General features: G+C 42.7%; 1 protein-coding gene across 4 annotated transcripts; it reads left to right on the forward strand.

The window, feature by feature from the left end:
• Positions 1-2,164: 2,164 nt before the first annotated feature.
• Positions 2,165-20,853, forward strand: LOC310875351 (calpain-5). Of its 4 annotated transcripts, none has more exons than XM_083788554.1 (13): positions 2,165-2,254; positions 6,103-6,268; positions 9,231-9,362; positions 10,943-11,148; positions 12,021-12,213; positions 14,231-14,424; positions 15,044-15,121; positions 15,803-16,274; positions 16,914-17,036; positions 17,705-17,901; positions 18,514-18,632; positions 19,559-19,695; positions 20,298-20,853. In XM_083788554.1, the coding sequence occupies exons 2-13, from the start codon at positions 6,104-6,106 to the stop codon at positions 20,475-20,477; spliced, it is 2,196 nt and encodes a 731-aa protein (XP_083644680.1). In that variant the 5' UTR covers positions 2,165-2,254; position 6,103; the 3' UTR covers positions 20,478-20,853. The 4 variants fall into 4 exon arrangements, with proteins under 4 accessions (XP_083644680.1, XP_083644679.1, XP_083644682.1 ...); XM_083788553.1 differs by lacking the exon at positions 2,165-2,254 and adding an exon at positions 2,611-2,717; XM_083788556.1 differs by lacking the exon at positions 2,165-2,254 and adding an exon at positions 2,611-2,717 and having other exon boundaries at positions 14,240-14,424.
• The last annotated feature ends 1,295 nt before the right edge of the window (positions 20,854-22,148 follow it).

Below are 22,148 nucleotides of genomic sequence, written 5' to 3' on the forward strand. Positions count from 1 at the left end.
ACAAAGGGGGCGTTTATAAATAGGCATTGTCGTGCGGGAATCTAAATTCAAAGGATTAATGATTAATAGGCTATCGTACCTCTTTGTGCCATTTGCCTTCATTGCTATTTTGTTCTTGTGTTTTCTATTCTATTCTAAGATCCCTTTTAATAGCTCAGACAGTTTGTGACAATGATATATGATATAGATACTGTATATATTTTAGCCTATATATTTATTTTAATTATTAATATTATTTTACTCCACTACATCTCAAAGACAAATATTGTAGGCTACTTTTACTCTAACTTTGGTTACTACCGGTAGTTACTTTGTAGATTTGTATTAAAAACAATGAAACATGCATTCCACCTTATCCCTACAAGTTATTCACCTAGTTGAACGTAGCCCATCTACACAGCGACGTGTGTGTGTGTGTGTGTGTGTGTGTGTGTGTGCGTGCGTGCATATACTAGAATTCAGACTCGTCACTCTAGTCTAGATTATACTAGAATCCAGACTGTACCATACTGTACTGTAGCATACTGTGCTGTACTGTGCCGTACTGTACTGCTGCGCCCTGTGTGTGTGTGTGGCCTAAAATGTGATGTAATTTGCATCACCGTGAAATGTTGCGAAATAACATGGTATTTCATGCAAATGCAAACTGTACGGTAATTATGACAGATGCAGTAGGTATTGTGCATGGAGAGATGTGTGCAAACGGAGTGGTTTGGTAGGAGAAGGTGAACAAAGGCGAACGTATAAACTGGCGCAAGATGTGTGGCAAGATATACAGTATACACACATACAATAGAGGGTATGAAGTTATGCAGGAACGCCTACTGAGTGGCAAAAAACAATTTTTCTGGCCTTGATAGCCCATCCAAACAGAAATGTCCTATCTGATTGCATTAAACAACGTTAAACGACATTAAACTCACTTTGCCAAGTCACATTGCCACTCGATTTCCCATTCACTTTATGCATGCGCATAACCTCTATAGAGAAGAGAAAAGTTTGTGCGCACACACTCACAGATGTGTGCGCGGTTCAGTTGGCCAAGTCATAGACTGTGACGTATGAGTGAAATGAAGTGCTGTTTATGCCTGTGCTTTGTGGCCGTTATACGTCACTGACTTTACCTCTGTGTTTTCAACCCAGCTTTATGGCTGTTATACTGTACGTCACTGACTTTACCTCTGTGTTTTCAACCCAGCTTTGTGGCCGTTATACATCACTGACTTTACCTCTGTTGTTTCAACCCAGCTTTGTGGCCGTTATACATCACTGACTTTACCTCTGTTTTTTCAACCCAGCTTTGTGGCTGTTCGCAGTTTCCCTTTCCGTGATGCGATGGAGCGATTACAGAGCGCCGACACAACCTGCCCAGCACGGAAAAAACACGGTCAGTGGCCAAAGATAAATCGCTCTCTGCCTTCGTTCAAAATGTACGTTTGTGTATGTGTGTCTCACTCTAAAGCCTGTTACATTGAATTGAATTGAATTGAATTGAATTGAATTGGGAGCATGGGAGTCGGAAGGACCCCATCAAGTCTCTCTCCCTCCCTCACACACGCACGCACACACGCACACACACACACACACACACACACACACACACACACACACACACACACACACACACACACACACACACACACACACACACACACACACACACACACACACACACACACACAAGATACGATACCACAGCGTCAGCGACAGCTGTTCATAAACCAACAGCAGGTGAACGAAAGTCATTCAATAATAGGCTACGTTACAGACACTATATACAGCAACGTCTGTGTTATTAGTAATAAACGCATTTAGCAGGCGATAATCATGTTACCATGCAGTTATAGACGCTCATATAATACCCTCGCATTTGTTCGGCAGCCTCTCGTCCTGCTCTGCAAACGTGAAGAAGCTGCAGCAGAGCGAGACGAAAACCAACAAAAATAGATCCATTTTGGACAAACTTTTGAAAACTCAAACTCTTTTTGTGTTTGAGTTAAGTCTGTTAAATTAAAGTTAAATTAAGTCAAAGTAGCCACATCATCATCATCATCATCATCTGAGAAGTACAAGGTAGAACGCATGCGCAGTACATCCCCTTGACTCGAGGAGCAGATTTGTGGCCGTTATACATCACTGACTTTACCTCTGTTTTTTCAACCCAGCTTTGTGGCTGTTCGCAGTTTCCCTTTCCGTGATGCGTTGGAGCGATTATAGAGCGCCGACACAACCTGCCCAGCACGGAAAAAACACGGTCAGTGGCCAAAGATAAATCCCTCTCTGCCTTCGTTCAAAATGTACGTTTGTGTATGTGTGTCTCACTCTGATTGCCAAATAGACGCATGGCGTTCTCATGCCAATAAAGCCTGTTACATTGAATTGAATTGAATTGAATTGGGAGCATGGGAGTCGGAAGGACCCCATCAAGTTGTTGGAAGGAGAGGAGAAAAGAGGGGTCAGAGAAGGTACACTGCCTGATGAGATACGCAGAGCCAGCAGTAAGAGATACACACACACACACACACACACACACACATGCACGCGTATGCATGCACGCTCATTAACGCAAGCACCTAGACACAAACTCTCACATGACACTCTCCCTCTTCTTTCTATCTCCCTCCCTTCCTCTCTCTCTCTCTCTGACACACTTAGGGAATCATCAAATTGATTAAAAGGATCAACGCGGTTTCAAGGTGAAGGTGCTCTTACTGCTTGTATGTATAATGCATTGACATGTGCATGCACAGCACATTAGGAACTACTAATGCATGACACATTACTTTACTGCTTCTAATGCTGCCTATTAACCTGTTTTTATTTTAACCCTCTGAACATTTGTGTGCTGTTGACTATACGTTTGTACGGGGACATAATGTGTGCATACGTACATGCTTCTGATTGGCTGACAACCAAAGAGCGTTTGGTTTTAGCAGTGTGGTTGTAGCAAGTGTGAGGCTTTTATTCTTATTGCTATAATTGTGTGTTATGTCACTCAGTGTGGTTCCTGTCATTCTATTGTCTGTCTGTGTCTGGACAAATCTAGGGTTACAGAGGCACAGCCACAGTCGTATCACCCTGCAACTGCGTGACGTGGTTACACACGCACGCAACGCACACACACACACACACACACACACACACACACACACACACACACACACACACACAGTCGTACGCTTGCACACACACCCTACAACATGCATCATGTATGTATGTAGCCACACAGCCTGGCTGGATATGAAGTCACGTGTGGAATTTGACACAGCCGATGTGTTTATTTTCTCCCCTCCGTTTTCAACTGTAGAAGCTGTTACATAATACAACATGTAGACGACTTACCGTATCAGTGTGTAACTGTACGAGAGAGGATCTCAGGAGTAACTGCTGTAGCATTAAAGGAATGCTTCACCCACATCAGATCTCTCATTCGATGTAACAATCTCTGATTAATTCCATTCATTTTTGGATTCTTCATTCACCGTTAACGAATTATTTTACAAACTGAAATTCAAAGACACCACCGGGTAGGTAAACTAATTTCTTGGGTGATGTACTACTTTAAGAGTGCATAGAACACCAGTCATGATAGTATGTAATTGTATACTATGTATGTTTATAACTTATAGTGTTGGTACAGTAATAGGCGTTAGTGTATATATTTGATTGCATGTATCACCTACTGTGTGTAACAGATCTAATTTGGATGTATTTATTTCATTCAGTATTATTATCTTTATTATTTAATTTTATTTTATTTTTCAATTTTCACTCAAATTCTTTGTTCAGGTTGAATGAAACAAAACTGACAGCAGGGGGAAGGCACAGTTTGGACATTTAAACGTCAATTCACCTGCTCTCAACTGCGTCAAAGGGGAAGATAAAGATCTGTAGTAGCACCAATATAGTCAGCAGTCCTTTACAGTAAAGGTGGTTGCACATCGGCCGCGTTTTTTGGAAAACAGATGGAGAAACGGCACTTAAAAATCGGAATTCGCGCTCGGTGTGTGGGGCCTTAACTGTTGCTGTAGGGGGAGGGACACCGGGAGTCAGACAGCCACAACAGAGGAGAAAGGGAGGGAAGTGAACAACACATACGCATACACACTGACACAGAATCGCACTGCTTCGTCCACCACTTGATACAAAACACACACACACACACACACACACACACACACACACACACACACACACACACACACACACACACACACACACACACACACACACACACCGGGTCCCTCTGGCAGTTCATACTCTAATGACTAAAATGGTACCATCACCTCACTGCACCTCCCCTGACCTCTCCTGAACTCGTACGATCCCCACCTACCTCTGCCAAATAGCTTAACCTACTTCCTGAGGAATAAAATGAGTCTTATGTCAGCTGGCAGGAGTGCACATTGATTCATGTCCTACACACCAGTGGTTCTAAAACGTTCTTTCCTTCTAAACATTGATGACCAGCTGATCTTACAATATTCAGATTGAGGAAACTGATTAAGGATCTGATGTCATTGTTTATAATATGGCCTACTATGGCTGAATCAGCTGGACATGTTTGGAGGTGCCATGAGGCCTTGGTGTTCCTACAGACAGACCCACAGAGGTATGGACTAGTAGAGGGTCAATAAAAATGGGGATAAGACTGTGTCTTGTCTGTGCCTAATGCCTATGCTAATGAAATAGTTCCCAAAGTTATTTATTTAGGTGAGGTGAGGTGAGGTAGTATAAAGTCCAGGCAATGCTAGAACTGTGCTAGTTAATTCAATGTGTTTATTGGTTAAAAGTTAAAAAACAAACAGTATGGAATTAAGCATGTGGAGTACAGCATCGTCCACTACATGTGGATGACATCAGTCTGCTCTCCGCCTGTGGAACAAGCACAGGAGCTCCTGAGCAGAGTGTGCCATGCTTGGCCTTTGGATGAATGCCAATAAAGAGAGAGACCATCCACCTATAACAACATCAAGAGGTACTTTTCTGAAGGAATTCAAGGATTTCAAATACCTGGCCTCAACTAGGCAAGATTTGAAAGTGAGGATTGAATGCACTGAAAGGCATTGGCCAGTGTATGGAACTTCAACCCCCGACAAATCAAACTCATGCAGCTTCTTCTATGCAACAGCAGAGTCTGTTCTCCTACAGTATATGGCAGTGAAGGCTGGACCCTGAAACCAACCCTGCAGAAATCTCTACGGGTGCTACATCAGAATGTTGTATGCCATACTTAACACCGGCAAGAGTCTACTAACAAGAATCTGAGGGAATACCAAGGAAAATAGCAGCCAGGATCGTGAGAGTAGCAGGACACTGCCAAAGACATCAAGAACTGCCAGCCAGCAAATTGGTGTTGTGGTCACAAGGACATGTCCCACATTAACCTTACGTGGACGTACTGACAAGCTGGCCAGATGTATGGAGAACCAGGATGGTTTGTGGTGGTGTTACTGATTGATGTAACGCTCCACACGTCCTAGCCTCTTCTTTCCCAGCTGACTCGTACAGTCAGGAGGACTGCAGACTCTCCCCATCTTCCACCACATTCTGAAAAATCACCTCTTTAGAGTTCAGACTCCACCTCTCCTCATCCTCTAGCACTCCTCATAGAGGGTAAGCGTGTGACATGATCTGACATCATCATCATACCCGGAAGTTATGCAGGATCGCCTACTGAGTGTCAAAAAACTACTTTCTGGCCTTGCCAGCCCTATACATCCACACAGAAAAGTCCTATCTGACAGCAATAAACAATGTTAAACTCACTTTATCCATACGCATACCCTCTATTCCTTGTGTCCTTTCATGTTGACTATTTTGAGTTAGATAGTTACACTATGCAGTATTACAGACGCTGTCTTGGTTACTTGTTTACATGTTATGTTATTTTGAATTTTGTTATTTCTTGCTTGACCACAAATGCTAAGAATGTTTTTCTTAGATAGCTATAGATAGACGACTTATACAGGCCTGGCCGGCAGACAGGCTCTCAGAGGAACGCCCTTTTCTAGTTTGCAATGGTATAGTTTACTAGTCGGGGAGTATTAAGAGCATTTCTTACACACCGCCTCTCCAATTTCTCTTCCCCTCCCCACTCAGAATGCCAGAAAAAGTGTGCGACTTCCAGGGCCAGAACTACCGTTGGTTGAAGCGGAGCTGCTTGGGTCGAGGCGTGCTCTTCAAGGACCCACTGTTCCCCACGTCCGCTCAGTCCCTCTTCTACAAGCGGGAACCACCGCCTGGAGTCACATGGAAGAGGCCGAGGGTGAGCGCCAAGCGTGATTTACACATTAAGATTTGTCATGCAATGGTGGTGTGAGCTTGTATATCGGCAATTTTAGGATCATAAATTAGACATAGGAGCATACATTAGACATGAGAGAGAGAGAGGGAGAGAGACGTGGACACACAGTTTTACTGTGTACAATGAGAGGATCGTGCTAAATAACAGAGTTTTACTTGTCAGTCTGGATGCTATTTACAGACAGACAGAGGATATCTTTACATTTTCATGGAGTACAGTATATCTGAAGGCTAGGCCAGGCTAATTCACATAGTGGGAGGCATGTTCCTCAGTGCAATACAAAATACAAATCCTGACCCTCACTCGTCCATTTGTATACACACAAGACACTCAATTCCAATGTCTTGTTTTTCTTGTTGTTGTGATCATCTAAAGCATATTCTTGCAGCTGGCACTCACTCACTGACTTCTCCAATGCGGTCATCACCATGCTAAGAATGCTAAGAATGATTTGGAAATATCCTTTGGCTCTCTCTCTACACCCGCGTATAAAGGCAGTGTCCTCAGTATGTTATATTTCCATTAGGATGTAGTTAATTAAGGCACATTCTATTACAGGAGCATCGTCCCCGTGTAACTCGAACCGTCACACCAGAGTGTGTGTGGCGCGTGTTGCCAACTGACTAGGGGTATATTGGTGTGTCTCTGCAACGGGCTCCAACTGATTTAAATAGCATATGTTTGTGGGGTGCAGAGCGGAGCTTTTAACCACAGAGGTTCGAGCTGGACGTGGCATGTGAAAATGTAGTTTATCTTAGTTACATGAGCGTAAATAGCCCTTCGTAGTACGGTAACAAATATAAATAATGGCAATGGCATAGGAAGTTTACAGTCAAGGTCAAGTCAAGTGTTCAATCTAATTTTCATTTCAAATATTTTAATTGAAAAATATTTTGAACTCTTGAAATGTTCGTCATTCAGATTTAGATTATAATTGGTTTCCTATAATTTGCAAAGTTGTTGGCTTGGATCAGTGTTTATCCCATTGGTGGAGTGCAGTGGTTCTCAAAGTGTGGTCCGGTAACCCCCAAGGGGTCCTTCAGGGGGTCCCAGGGGGAACGGAATCAGTGGGGTTCCACAGCCAAATGCATATGAGTTTGAGGGTCCTTGACATGCGGATGTTTGAGAACCACTGATTCAGTGTAAGAAGTTTAAGTCAGTCTTTCACTATTGACATCCTGACTGAAACTGTATTGGCTGTCTAATTGCTCAGTCAGTGTGGGGGGAACAATGGGTTATTAATGGAATAATGGAATTGTGTTCCTATAATGCTCTTCTGGGGTATTTTAAGTGTACATCCATGGGGAGTCATAAGGGAGACAGCTGTCACCCGTCTCTGTTGTCATTCACACGCCAACAGCAGACAGGCAGAACAAAACACTTATGAGCTCATGACCATTTACACGCAGGCACACACACACACACACACACACACACACACACACACACACACACACACACACACCTCTACTTTCCCAATCATCAAGGTATCACAGCTGTCACTGAATCTGTCTGACTTCATCTGCTGAACTCAACTTGATATGAACTTGATATCATCCCAGGGAAAACGTTTCATTGGCAAACACCCCTGGATTGTTTATGTGTGTGTTTGAAGGGGTTATTTGCTTATGTGTGTCTCTTTATGTCAATATGTTTTACAGTACTGAACATCTGTAAAAAATAAAATCACACCCGTTTGAAGTGAGGGGCGCTCTTATCATCATACATCATCTCATTCCGGCCAATCACAAATTACAAGTAAAAGTCCGGAATTCAAAATGTACTTAGGTACAAAAGTATTGACAATGTACTTAAAGTACGAAAAGTAAAAGTACTACACACACACAGATGTGCGTGCACGCATGCGCACACCACTGGTGATCATGGCCACATAGGTAGGTAGGTGAACACGGACATTGCTGGTTGTAGGATGCTGGTTGTAGGAGTGGTTGCACCACTCAAACATACATAGCTGATCTACAAGCTCACAATGCGTCGCGATGCGACACACAGCTTGTAGATCAGCTATTTTCAAATGGCCGAAATGTATATATGTCTGAAGTGGTTAATGTATGTTTTCTAATAATAATCAAAATGTAGCAAGTAACTAGTAACTAAAGCTGTCAAATAATTGTGGAGTAAAAGTGCAATATTATAGCCTCTGAAATGTAGCGGAGTAGAAGTAAAAGTATACTGAACATTTGACATACTCAAGTAAAGTACAAATACCTAAAAATTGTCCTTAAGCACAGTACTTAAGTAAATTACTTTTAAGTTACTTTCCACCACTGGTAAGCGGAGCGGGGAGGGTGATATTCGCTGAATACCAAACGACTCGCCCCTTTACCAACTCGCCCCCTCGAAAAGTGTTAATGTAGTTAACAGTTCATTTAGTATTTCCCTCCCTCCCTGAAATCTGAAATTATCTTGTATACAGATTTATTTGATTGTATATTAGTCGATCTCTATACTCTGTAAAATCAAGGAAGAATAACATGAGACAGAGACGGTTAATCTAGTTAATTTAGGACCTTCTAGCAGTTAATTTTGTTTTTTTAAACACATTTCTTATAGCCCATGTTTTGTAATGGCATCATGGATGCTATTATGCCCATGGATATACAGAGTGAACTTAACAATTATAAATTAATATGATAATACCTTTTATATAATCACCGACATGAATTTATGTTTGTTATTTACAGCTACCGTATAGGTAGAGTAGTGGGGCGAGATGGAAAAGAGGCGACCGTAGCCTACTGTTACCATATTCGCCACATGCATATGTGCTCCGTGATAAAAGCCACCACGGTGGATTCATTGTTTATTTCTATCTTTTTTCTTTCTGTCTTGGAACACACACACACACACACACACACACACACACACACACACACACACACACACACACGTCACTCTCCAGGACTTATGTAAGGACCCGCGGCTGTTTGTTGACGGCCTCAGCACACGGGATTTGCACCAGGGAAGTCTGGGTAACTGTTGGATGGTGGCAGCCACTTCCTGTCTGGCATCAGAGCCGTCGCTCTGGAAGAAGGTCTGTATGGAGTTTTGAGTTTTCTGGAAGATCTTATGGCGATGGTTCTCAATGCGGGGTCGGGGGACCGCCAGGGGTCCTTGAGGGGGTTGCAGGGGGTCCCCAGAATAATTAGTTAAAGCGCAAATAACATGCATTTTAAAACTGCTTTTAATATTTAATAATCATATGGCCTATGTCCCTCAAAGTTATTTCTAATGGTTTGAGCCTCAATCACCACTCTGATATAACCAGGCCTTGTCAATTCTTTCTGGACTTTGAAAGCAGTTTTAGCTGCAGTACCACAATGTCCTGAGGTGGTGGGGGTGCTGATATGCAGATTATTTAATATTTGAGTCATTATAATACTGATGCTAGATAAAACCAGGCTTTTTTCCATTCCATGCCAGCTTGGAAAATCAACAATGGTGGACATTGTAAACAAAGTGGAAATGCAAATTTGGAACTGAAGACTGAAGAAGAGGAGGAATTATATAAGTAGGGTGACATTGATGACATCACGATGAGGCCAAAATCAGTCGAGCTGTTCCTGAGAGCAATTTCCATTAAAACACCCATATGACATGAAGGCCTGATTGTTCAAAATTGTTTATTTGTGGGGATAGAAAACACACATGGGAGCCCCAAAAACACAAAAGAAATTGAAAAAGTTGAATTTTATGTTATAGGTCCTTTAATATATCAGGATCAGTTAAACCGCTTCATACATCTATAACCTTGTAGATCTTCTATATTTTAATAATGTGGAAAAATAGAGAAAATCTTTGACATTTATGGAATTATTTGGAAATGAACACAAATCTACTCGGGAACCCCTGGCACAAAATCTTTTCAGATTGGGGTCCTTTGCATGCAAATGTTTGATTGTAAATCTGTTTGATCATATTTTTAAGTAAAATTTTCCAACAAAACAAAGGGATGCCATGATACATGTGGCTCACATACCTACAGTACATTTCTAATTACATATACTTTGTTATTGTGAAATGACTGTCTACATTTCCCAAAAGGAAATGCATGTATTTTATTAAGTCTGATCTGAAGCAGGGATAAATACGTTTACGGCCCACACGGGCCATGGCAATAATGACCAGAGGGGGGATATCAAAAGCAGAGGCATGCATGCATTTTCCCTAAAACGCTCCAGCAAATCCAACCCTGGCCAAACCTCCATTCCTTCGTAACGGTGCCCTTTTCCTTCTGCACTACATCTCAGATAGGAAAATAACCCTTTTTTTACTGATGAAACTGTAGTTACTTTTTACTGATGAAACTGTAGTTACTAGATTTTGATTATTATTCCAAAACACACTAACCAAAACACACTAATCTATACGTGTATATATGTTGGAAATTTGAAATAATGCATTGTGTAGATCAGCTATTTTCTAAATATATTTTATAAACTTTGAGTACTTTTACTTTTGGTACTTTTTTTACTTTTTTTACTCGAGCACATTTTGAATATAGGATGTCTACTTGCAAGTATATCTACAGTACATTGCAGTATTGATACTTAAAACATTTACTTCCATCACCGTTCATAATCATAACTGCCTCGATCGACTCCTTCCGACCAGGTGATTCCTGACCACATGGAACAAGAATGGAGCCCCAAACGTCGCTACGCCGGGATCTTCCATTTCCGCTTCTGGCGCTTCGGCCGATGGCTGGACGTGGTGGTGGACGACCGCCTCCCCGTGAGCGAGGACGGGGCGCTGCTGTTCTGCCGCTCCGCCACGCCTCGAGAGTTCTGGAGCGCTCTGCTGGAGAAGGCCTACGCCAAGTGAGTGCTAATGCAGTGGTTCTCAAACCTTTTCATGTTAAGGACTCCCAAATTGACATTCATTAGCCCGTGGACCCGCATTTGAAAACCCCGGTATATAAGAGACGATTTGTACGGCTCTAGCAGTGATTCTCAACCATTTTAATTTCAAAGACCCCCAGTTTGACCCCATTCTATCTCTGGGACCATAATTTATATTGTAAAATCACTGTTAATTTAACTCTTGAGAGTGTAAAAATGGAACCAAATGGACCCCTGAGTTACAGACCCATAAGGGTCCATTTGGTTCCTAACTATCATTTAGTTGGGGACCCCCTGGAACTCCCTCAAGGACCCCACTTTGAGAACCACTGTGCTAATGGAAAAGGCTGCATGGTTATATCTGATGAGATTGGTGAAGGCTCGAGGGCATAGACGTGGGCGTGGTTTTCAGGTTCCACTGAAAAATCTGCCATTAATTTTTCCCCATAGAGATTTACAGAAAATGTAGGACGCCACATGTGATTAGCCTTGAGGATAAAAGGACTTGAGGATAAAAAATGAGGACGCTAATTGTGATTGGCGGGAATGTGATGATGTATGATGCTAAGAGCGCCCCTCACTTCACATAGGTGTGATTTTTGAGGGGCACTAGCCCCTCCAGCTTTGAGGGTCTGTGTAAACGCAAACATTGAAGACAAAAGTCTGTCAACACAAACATTGAAGACAAAGTTGTGTAAACACAAACATAGAAGACAAAAGATTTTTTTAAATGACACCACAGTGAATTATTAATTAATCAATCGTGTCCTCTTTTTTTTGCCCGAAAGGAGGACACGTTCTGAGCTCAAGTGGTAACATAAACCAACTCTTTTTGCCAAACAACACATCAGGTTAAACGGATGCTACGAGGCGTTGGAGGGGGGCAACACGGCGGAGGCGCTGATCGATTTCACAGGGGGGGTGTCGGAGCCCCTCGCCCTGGACATCCAGGCCCTGTCGGAGCACAGTGACCAGAGGATGGCGCTCTTCCACACACTGGCCAAGGCCCACGACAGCAAAGCCCTCATCACCTGCTCTATACGAGTCAGTGTTGTTTGTGACAGCAAATTCTTAGCTTTTAGTTTTAGTCATAGTCGTTTGAATAGTCATATAGTCACCTGGAATGTTTTTGTGTTCGTCTAGTTTTGGTCGACTAAATATCATAACATTTTAGTCGACTAAATCTACAGTTGATTAATGGCTGATGTTACACTTGTTGAAAATAGCCAATCGGCTATTTTCAGTACAGTACAATTGAACCACTTTGAACCTATTGATTTATTTTGGGGCAAAAATCACACTCGTGTGAGGTGAGGGGCGCTCTTGTCGTCGTACATCATCCAATAAAAAGTGAATATACTTCTTCATGAATTAATTTGTCAACTTATGTTATCTTTTAACCATGATACGGTATGTTTAACAACTGAATTGCTGTGATTTAATGTTTGTGTTAGGGACACGATTTGCTTGTCCACATATGACGTAAATTAAAAAAAATCCATTCATTGTCAGTGGCAAATGTGACACGAGTTGAGGACAAAAAGATATAGGAGGGGCTAGCGCCCCTCAAAAATCACACCCGTGTGAAGTTAGGGCCGCTCTTATCATCATACATCATCATGACGTAAAATAGACACTATGCCTATTATCTCAGACACTATGACGTAAAATCTAATTCATTGTCAACGGGAATTAAATGTTTGTTTAAGACTACGTTTGTGGACGGTAACTAAAAGCTGGATGTAGGAGGCCCTCAAGAAGAGAACAAGCCAAAAAAAGGGAAAAATGCCCTGACCCATCGCAATAAAATGTTCTGCCACAGGTCATTACATAATAGATACGGTATAATGTTGACAATTGTGATAGTGTTCGTTTAAGAGTCATTATTGATCAGATAAGACAGAGGTTTTCAACTGGTGGTCCGTGAAGGTATCGCATTTGGTCCCTGACCAGTTGATGCACAAAAATGTAGTGCATCAACTGGTCCAATGTTCCCACCCTTTTTATACTGAATTTATACCTCAGAAAGTATTTGGCTCTCCAAGTATGTACCACCATAATAACTGATGTTAAAATACAGGTCCCATTTTTGTTCCATTCCTAAGACAATAATGCTGCTGCTCTGACAAAACTCTGTCTAATCACTAATCAGCACAACTGATGATATTAATGTGATTAATCCGTTCTCAAATCTTCTATTAACAGCTAGATGTGCTGTCATGCTCATTTCCACCAAGAGGGGGGCTCAAGTACCAGTGGTACTATGAATGAATGAATGACTTTATTTAAGTTTCATGCCACCTCCTGGCCCATCCCTCATGGGATTATATGACACCTTTTCAAACAGTAACAATAATTCGGATATACACGTCTTTTTACACAGTAATGCTGATCTAAAATAAACAAAACAGCCCTTACTGGCTGTACATAGCTTTTTTCCTTAAGTCCCAGGCTTTTTCTAGATAGTTTGCCAATTTAAAAATATATTTTTCAAATAAACGGCTGATGAGTTGTGCCAGTGGTTGGGAACCTCTGCACTAAATGATCTGGTGATGTATGATGACACATCAATGTTGTCAGTTACTGGGAAGTTGGATATCAATAATAAGAAAAGGGAATTAGAATTGTGAAAGTGCAGGCCTACCGCGGATTGACTGGTTGAGTCACCATTATTAGCAAACGTGCCCATATAATCATGCAATCGCATGTGTCTGCTGTATCAGTTTATGGAAGGTTAAGAGAACAGAATAAGGGCAACCATGGCAAAGGAATAGATCAGTGGTTCTCAATCTTTTTTGAGCTCCGGACGGACCACTAGCATATATGTCAGTTAAATAATGACTGTTAAGGGCTTGATTTATTTCACCTCAAATTAACAAATTAAATGAAGCCCCTTTACAGTGAAAATCACTGTCTGTCTGTCTGTCTGTCTGTTCCGTCTCCATGACATTGATTGACGTCTGTATGGTTGTGTTGACCCCTGTGTGTGTGTGTGTGTGTGTGTGTGTGTGTGTGTGTGTGTGTGTGTGTGTGTGTGTGTGTGTGTGTGTGTGACTGTCAGCCAGCACAGGGTGAGACTGTGGAGACGGTGCTAGACTGTGGTCTGGTGCGGGGCCATGCCTATGGGATCACTGCACTGAGGACGGTGCGGTTTGGAGAAAAGCTGCTGAATAAGTGCGGGGTGTCCCAGGTCTTTATGGTGCGCATGAGGAACCCCTGGGGCACCACAGATTGGACAGGCGCCTGGAGTCAGGGGTAAGGGTCACAGATACATTTCATTCATTGAACGTGAAAGATGCCACGTGCTTGACAGTTGAAAACATTCCACTTTGCGCAGGTGTCTGGGGAACAACAGATAAATCTCTGCTGACAATTTTGCCATATGAATCCTCTTTTTGCTCCCCCGGCTTTTCCAATGTCACTGCACTCTGCTGACTTTTGCTGGAATTCCTGACGGACAGTTTGCAATGCTTTTGGTTTTACTAGATGCCTGCGTTATTGTTGCTACTTATAATAATTACATGTGAGGTATGTTGGATTTGTATTCCTGACTGTTTAATGCCAATGCCAATTACTTTTCAGAAAAACAATTCTCGAGTGCTGCTCAGACATCCAAAAATCACACTCATGTATCATCATAAATCATCATACATTACATTCCGTGCTCAGCCAATCAAATCATCACATTCCGTGTTACAAAAACAAAGGACGAAGAAAATCCACGGCACAAATTAATACAAATAAATAGCATTTATTTTGATGGCTCTTTTATTCAAGAAACTACACAAATAATGTTTTATCAACGTAAAACGGGATACAAGCACACATATCTTCAGGGTATCTCACATTCATTGTTGTTGGTCTCCCCCTGCAGGTCTCGGCAGTGGAAGCAGATAGGCCGTGCTGCGAGGGAGAAGATGGGGCTCTCGGTCCGAGATGTGGGAGAGTTCTGGTAGATGTTTGATGATGTGTTAACCGTATTTGCCACTGACCTTTATTCACACAGCAGACAAGCCAGACATTTTACTCTTATTTGTTTGGTTTATTTACTGTACTTTTTTAGGATGTTAATATAGAGTTAAAGAAATGTTACATAATTTACCTTTACAGTAGTAGAACAGCCCAAAAATATATGTGAATCCATCCATCCATCCGTCTTCAACCGCTTATCCATAGTCGGGTCACGGGGGCAACAGCTCCACCAGAGAGCTCCAGATTTCCCTCTCCAGAGCAACATTAGTAACTTCCTCCTGGGGGATCCTGAGCCGTTCCAAGGCCAGTGAGTCGATCCCTCCATCTGTGCCTTTGTCTGCCCCGGGGTCTCCTCCCAGTGGGACGTGCCTTGAGGACCTCCCTATAGGGAGACGCTCGATAGGCATCCTAACCAGATGACTGAACCACCTAAGCTGGCTCCTTTCCAGGCGAAGAAGCAGTGACTCTACTCCGTCAATCCTACAGTAGAAATACAGAAATAAAACTAAGAAGTTGTATGATTATAAGGGTACATACTGAAGACTTAGTTATTGTCCATCTAATTGCACTGATTGGGATGCTTGCCAGTAATCTGGAAGGTTCACAGGACCACTACTGGAGTATTGCACTATTGTATTTAATCTTGCACTCTTCTCCCCAGGATAGAATTTGAGGACTTCTGTCACTATTTCACGGATGTGGTGGTATGCTGGCTGGAGGAAAAAGCCGAGCTGTGGCCTGGCTCTCACTGGAGGGAGGTGCGCTGCTTCGGGGAGTGGGCTCCAGCACCCACCTCCCCTGGAAGCTCTTCCTCCTCCACCACCCTCCTCCGCAGCAACCGTTCACTGGCCTCGGGGAAGAGCAGCGCCAAGCCAGGCACCACCACCACCCAGCAGAGAGGCAACCGCAAGGAGGCCCGACTCGGGGAGAGACAGTGGGAGCGAGGGAGAGGAGGAGCAGCGGGAGAAAAGCATGCAGGGAAGGTGGTCGCGGTCAAAGAGGAGAATGTGTTGAAGAAGGACAAGCGTAGGGAGAGAGGAGAGTCTGACAGCAGGTGGGAGGCGCAGCTGGACAAGAGGAGCCGATGTGGCGGCTGCATCAACCACAGAGACACCTTCCTAAACAACCCCCAGGTATGAATGCCACGCACCGCTGTTAGTTAAACTCTAAAGGTCCTTGCAGACTGATTGGTTTTTCCAAAAAATACATCAGTCTGCACTGCAGGGACCTTAACAAATCTCCCAACAATGACCACCTAGCCAGACATTATCCCGCTTATTGCACGGCTACGTAATACACAAATTAACAAAACAAAGTATTTCCTTGCTTACGGTAATGAAAGTATTCCAAGTTTTGGCCCCGCAGAGGCAACGAGTCGCCTCGTAAACAAGGAAGTGAGTGCTAATCAAATGTTATCAATTTTCGTGGTAGAGCATTGCCAATTTCTCACTTCAAATGTTTTCTAAAACATTCTTGAAAGCATGTTGTTTAGCTTAATGACATTGTGTGTTAGTTTACATGGCTGTACATTGGGTACAGCATAAAATCCAAGCATCGCAGCAGCTGCAGCCAGGTGCTCCGAGCCTTTGATTAGGCAGTGGTCTGTTATAGAGCGGAGCGGTCATTATCCAGAAAATAACACACAGCTGAATGTGGCGATTGACCAATCAGAATCAAGCATTCAACCAAGCTGTGTAATAATAAGGTAAGATAAACATGTGATTGGTTGCTTGTTGCTCAATTTAACTTGCTCGTTTTCTTTCCTTCTGCAGTTCATGTTTGAGGTGTGTGGGAAGGATGAGGAGGTGTTGATCTGTCTGCAGCAGGAGGACAGGAGGATGCGGAGGAGAGACGGAGAAGGAGATAATTTACCCATCGGCTTTGAGGTGCTGAAGGTGAGGACTTCTAAAAATATTAATAGTAGTACACATAATATTAATTTGGAGGAAAATATTTGAGAACACCTGGTTTAAACTAGCCTGGTAAAACCCTCCCCCTTGAAAACATTTTAATTTCTTCCCCACGGAGAGAAATTAAAATGTTTTCAAGGGGGAGGGTTTTACCTGGCTAGGTTTAAACAGCATTTAAGTAATAAGCTAAAATAAGCAACTACACTTTAGAAACAAGCCCCAAAAACGCAACCCACAATTACCAATATGTACTGTACTAGCGACTTTACAGAAAAACAAGCCCAAAGTCGCTTATGGTAAGCTGAGTCGATGAGCGCTGGTGGGGCGCTTGTTTATAACTTTATGGACTAGACCGCGACGGAGGCCTGTCGTCTCAAGCAAACTTGAGCCACGTGAGACACCACTGAGCAAGATAAAGCGAGCAAGTTGCCTTGTCGAACGTTGCGAAGTTCGCTTAGCCGACTTACTGTAGGGCCGTTCGAGTTGCGACCCGATAGAGAATAGTATAATGTCCTTTTCCCCATAACCCCGCTATGTACTAGTAGTACTAGTAGGGAGTCCTACTAGTAGTAGCCGGCGCTGTAAAACAACACCGGCTACTACTAGTAGGACTCCCACGCTCGGCAAAAAAAGAGAGTCCCTTCTGTCTTCAGGTGGAGGTGAACCGCTGCAGCCGTGTGCAGTGTGTGGTGGAGCAGGCAGCCAGCTCCATCTACATGGACTCCCGTAGTGTGACCCTGAGGGAGACCCTAGCCCCTGGCCGCTACGCTGTGCTGCCCACCACCTTTCTGCCAGGCTCTACAGGCCGTTTCCTTCTACGCCTCTTCTCCCATTCCCACATCCAACTTAGGTATACAGTATGTGTGTGTATGTGAGTTTGTGGGTGTGCATGTGCGTAATATTGTTTTTGTTTTTTGAGTGGTGCAACCACTCAAAGGAACAGCAATGACTACAGTATGTGACTTTAATGAGTACCAGTAGGGGCGCTGTTGTGCCAGAAACAGATAGAGAGAGATAGTGCTGCACGGTTGCCTGCTAATGAGAGAGAGAGAGAGAGAGAGAGAGAGAGAGAGAGAGAGAGAGGGGACGGGGACGGGGACGACAGAGGGGAGTTGCACCACTCAGTTCACACAGGTGTGATTTTTTAGAGTGTGATAGTGAAATGAAGTGGCTTTGAGAATAGCTTGGGTACGGCATGGGTACGTTGGGTACATGACCATGCTTTGTCTTGTTCCTACTAGAGACAGAGTGCGCACACGACATCATGCAACAGTCCGACCACATGCGTGGCCGGTTAAGAATCATCATAATGATCTTACATTGTCATCATTCTGTACTTAGCAACCAACCACACTTGCAATTCCCCAGAAATGTGAATTTTCTAGTCTATTCCATTATCTGTTTATTTTTGTATTCTTACATTCTTGTTTCCTTCCTGTCTTCCACCCTCTAATCCATGTAGTGAGTTGCAAGAGGATTTACCATCCCCATCTGCATTCCAGTGCTGTCTACCTCAGCCCAGAATGGTGATCACTGTCCATCTCCACAGGGCGTCAGGACTTAGTCACCCCAAATATAAAGGTCTGTCTATCTATAGTACCTACGCACGTGCTTCCTCTCTCTGGAGGGCTGTATTTTGCGTGTCTTAAGTACCAGGTCTTATTACTTAACTTAAGACCTGGAGGCGTGATCAATGCCAATGCCGAATACAAGAACGCTTGCCCCAAAACACAAATCCTTGCCCCAGATCAAATCCGGCGACCTCGGAATGGTGGCCACAAGGTATTCACAAACATAACCTCAGTGAAACTATGCCTAAAACTAACCTTATTAAGTTATTAGTAACCGCAACCGCAGTAAAACTATGCCAAAACCTAACCTTATTCCTAAACTTATTCCTCACCCTAACCTTATTCCTAACCTTAACCTCAGGCCTTAATTTTTGGGCCTATTGATAACTCTAGTTTTTGCCGGCTGCCGGGCGCGGCTGCACTAATGACTTTGGGGTGGGCCCGTCTAGAGTTTGATTGGACAGGTATCAGTCAAAAGGGAGACATCGAAGAGGAAGGACGGGTGGGGAACATATGGAATGTCAGCTCCCTATCTAAGGGTTTGATGAGGTCAGATCAACATGGTGTCTGTGAGGTCAGATGTAGAGTTGCTGGCCGGCTCCATATATGCAGATCTAGGTAATGATCCAGTCTTCTCCATCAAGGGTTTGATGAGGTCAGTGTCGTGATCTTCATATATGGAGATGGCCATATACTTTATGGAGCGTGTCACGAGGCGTGACGGACCGACTGACATGAAGTGTGACTGACTGACATGAAATGCAATTTTTCATAGTAAAACGTTTGCAACAAGAATACAAGAACCACTGGGGGTGAGCGGTCCTGGGAATAAATAGGGACGAGTGTGTTTTGGGGTGAGCATTCCGGTTAACTCTAAATCCAGAGTGTTAATTTGACTCGAGAGTTAACTTTTGCTGTGCAAAATCTGCCCAACAGGCCCGAATGTGTATGCTGTGGTGCGATGTGAGAATGACACCATTAAGACGCGGGTGTTTAAGGAGGATGGAAATCCAGAGTTCAACCTCCGGACAATTTTTTACAGGAGGCACCTCAACACACACATCTCTATTGAGGTACAGAGGTTTCATACATGGATGCATGGATATAAACATATTGTATGGGGTGTCAGTGGCTCAGGAGATAGAGCGGCCGTCTTGGAATCCAAAGATTCAGTACAGGTTCGATTCCACCCATCGGTGTGTGAATGGGTGAATGTGAAGTACATTGTCATGTAAAGTGCTTTGGAGAAAAATAATATAATTGCAGTACAATTGCCATAAGCACACACACACACACACACACACACACACACACACACACACACACACACACACACACACACACACACTGGTGGAAAGTAACTAAGTACATGTACTCAAGTATTGTACAAATTAGAGGTATCCTTACCTTACTGGAGTATTTTCAACACTTTTAAGCCCAAACCACACCAATGGGTCGCCATGCATCTACTTGCAAGTTGAATCACTTGGGTCGACGTGCAACAGGACATATCACACCGCTGGGACGAACGCTAAAACCGTCTCGTCCTTTCTCGACGGTGTGGTTTGGGCTTTACTTGTACTACATCTCAGAGGCAAATTGTGTGTGTGTGTGTGTGTGTGTGTGTGTGTGTGTGTGTGTGTGTGTGACTCCATAACTACACACACGTGTGTAGTTATGGAGTCGAGGTCTACTGTGGGACTCTCTGCTGGGAAGACTTCGTCTCCAGACGACGGGAAACTGTGAGAAGAGGCAGAGTCATGTGATTGATCTCCGAGGCGGTCAGTCCCGCTCAGGAAGCCAAGGCTGCGTCTATGTAGACACATCTTCAAGTGAATGTCTGATAGACTTGTGACTGACATCCACTTAATGGGGGCTGTCCAATCAACCCTCAGCAATGGCAAACACATTATGCCCTACCTGGAGAACACTTAAAGGGATATTTCACTTTCAAAAAAACTTTTGGTCATTTCATCATCTACTCAGGCTTATGTGAACACCCCAGACAGTTTTTATGTTGCTTGTTTCAGGATTTTTGATATTCATTTTAACTGCCCCGCCCCCTTTCTATACAAACCCATTTTAACTTCAAACTCCATTTTAACCATGATAGATTCATTGAAAACACCCAACCTTTTTTCTGTTGACTGATACTGTCTTTCTAATACGTGAGGGGCAATGTTTTTTCATTTACTGTTTTAATTCATTTTTTATATATTTTTTATTCTTTAGTCTCCTCCGTCTCACTAAGTGGTCTGCCACATTTTCCAAAATAATTATTAAATAAATGAAAACAGTAAATGAAAAAACATTGCCCCTCACGTATTAGAAAGACAGTATCAGTCAACAGAAAAAAGTTTGGGTGTTTTCAATGAATCTATCATTTGAAGTTATAATGGGTTTGTATAGGAAGGGGGCGGGGCAGTTAAAATGAATATCAAAAATCCTGAATCAAGCAACTTAAAAACTCTCTGGGGTGTTATAAGACTGAGTAGATGATGAAATGGTTTTTTTTGGCCACTTCACCCCTTTTGCAATCAGATCTTATTTTAATTGTGTTTTGGAGACAAACACTTTCCTGGGTGGGTAATTTGTGTTTTTACTTATTTTTGTATTTCAAAGTGTCTGTGATACACTGGTCTCACTGCTGGATTACTAATGGGCACCATAATGCTTTGCTGCACTCACCCCACCTTGTGGAGAGGGAGAGTCTTACTGAGACAACATGTAGTCCAGGTAGGAAGTGAGACCAGTGTCCATTACATCACAATACAATCTAAAAACACATTTTACACACATAAAACCCCACAGGAAAGTGTTTATTGTCTCCCAAACATCATTAAAATAAGATCTGGTTGCAAAAGGGGTGAAGTGGCCCTTGAAGTGAAAAGGTAGTCATGTTTTCAATAGCAAAAATGACCATGATTGACATTATATATATCAATCAATCCTTCATTTTTATAGCACATTTCATACAGCAAGTGCAACCCAATGTGCTTCACAGATTACAAATAGAAAAGACATTAAAAGAAAAGAAAAACAAAGAAGGAAAAAGAAAACATTTGAAAACATTACAAATATAAGGATAAACAAGGATTAATGATATGACCTAACTAAAATCAATGCTAAAAAGGTACGTCTTAAGGTTTCTTTTAAAAATGTCTGTGGATTCAGAGAGCCGCAGGTTTACAGGCAGGCTGTTCCACATTATAGGACCATAATAGCTAAAGGCTGCTTCTCCATCGCCTTTTAGATTTGTCATTGCTGTCGGGTAGAAACCTTGTACACTATGTCTAAAACCGTCACTTTAAAGGAAATGGAAAATTTGATTCAAAAATGGATGTTCCAATGGATCCAATGTAGTTAATATTTATTAATTTATTTTATAATTTAAAAAAGTTTAAATATGGAAATACAATGTTTCTACCAGACAGTGACAGTATAATATATGTAATATATTAATTGTTACCACTCTGCTGGACAGATGGTGGTGATGTCGGTCCACGCAGATGCAGGGGTCATCGCC

Source organism: Protomyctophum parallelum (assembly GCF_964188405.1).
Source record: "Protomyctophum parallelum genome assembly, chromosome: 18".
NCBI lineage: Eukaryota > Metazoa > Chordata > Actinopteri > Myctophiformes > Myctophidae > Protomyctophum > Protomyctophum parallelum.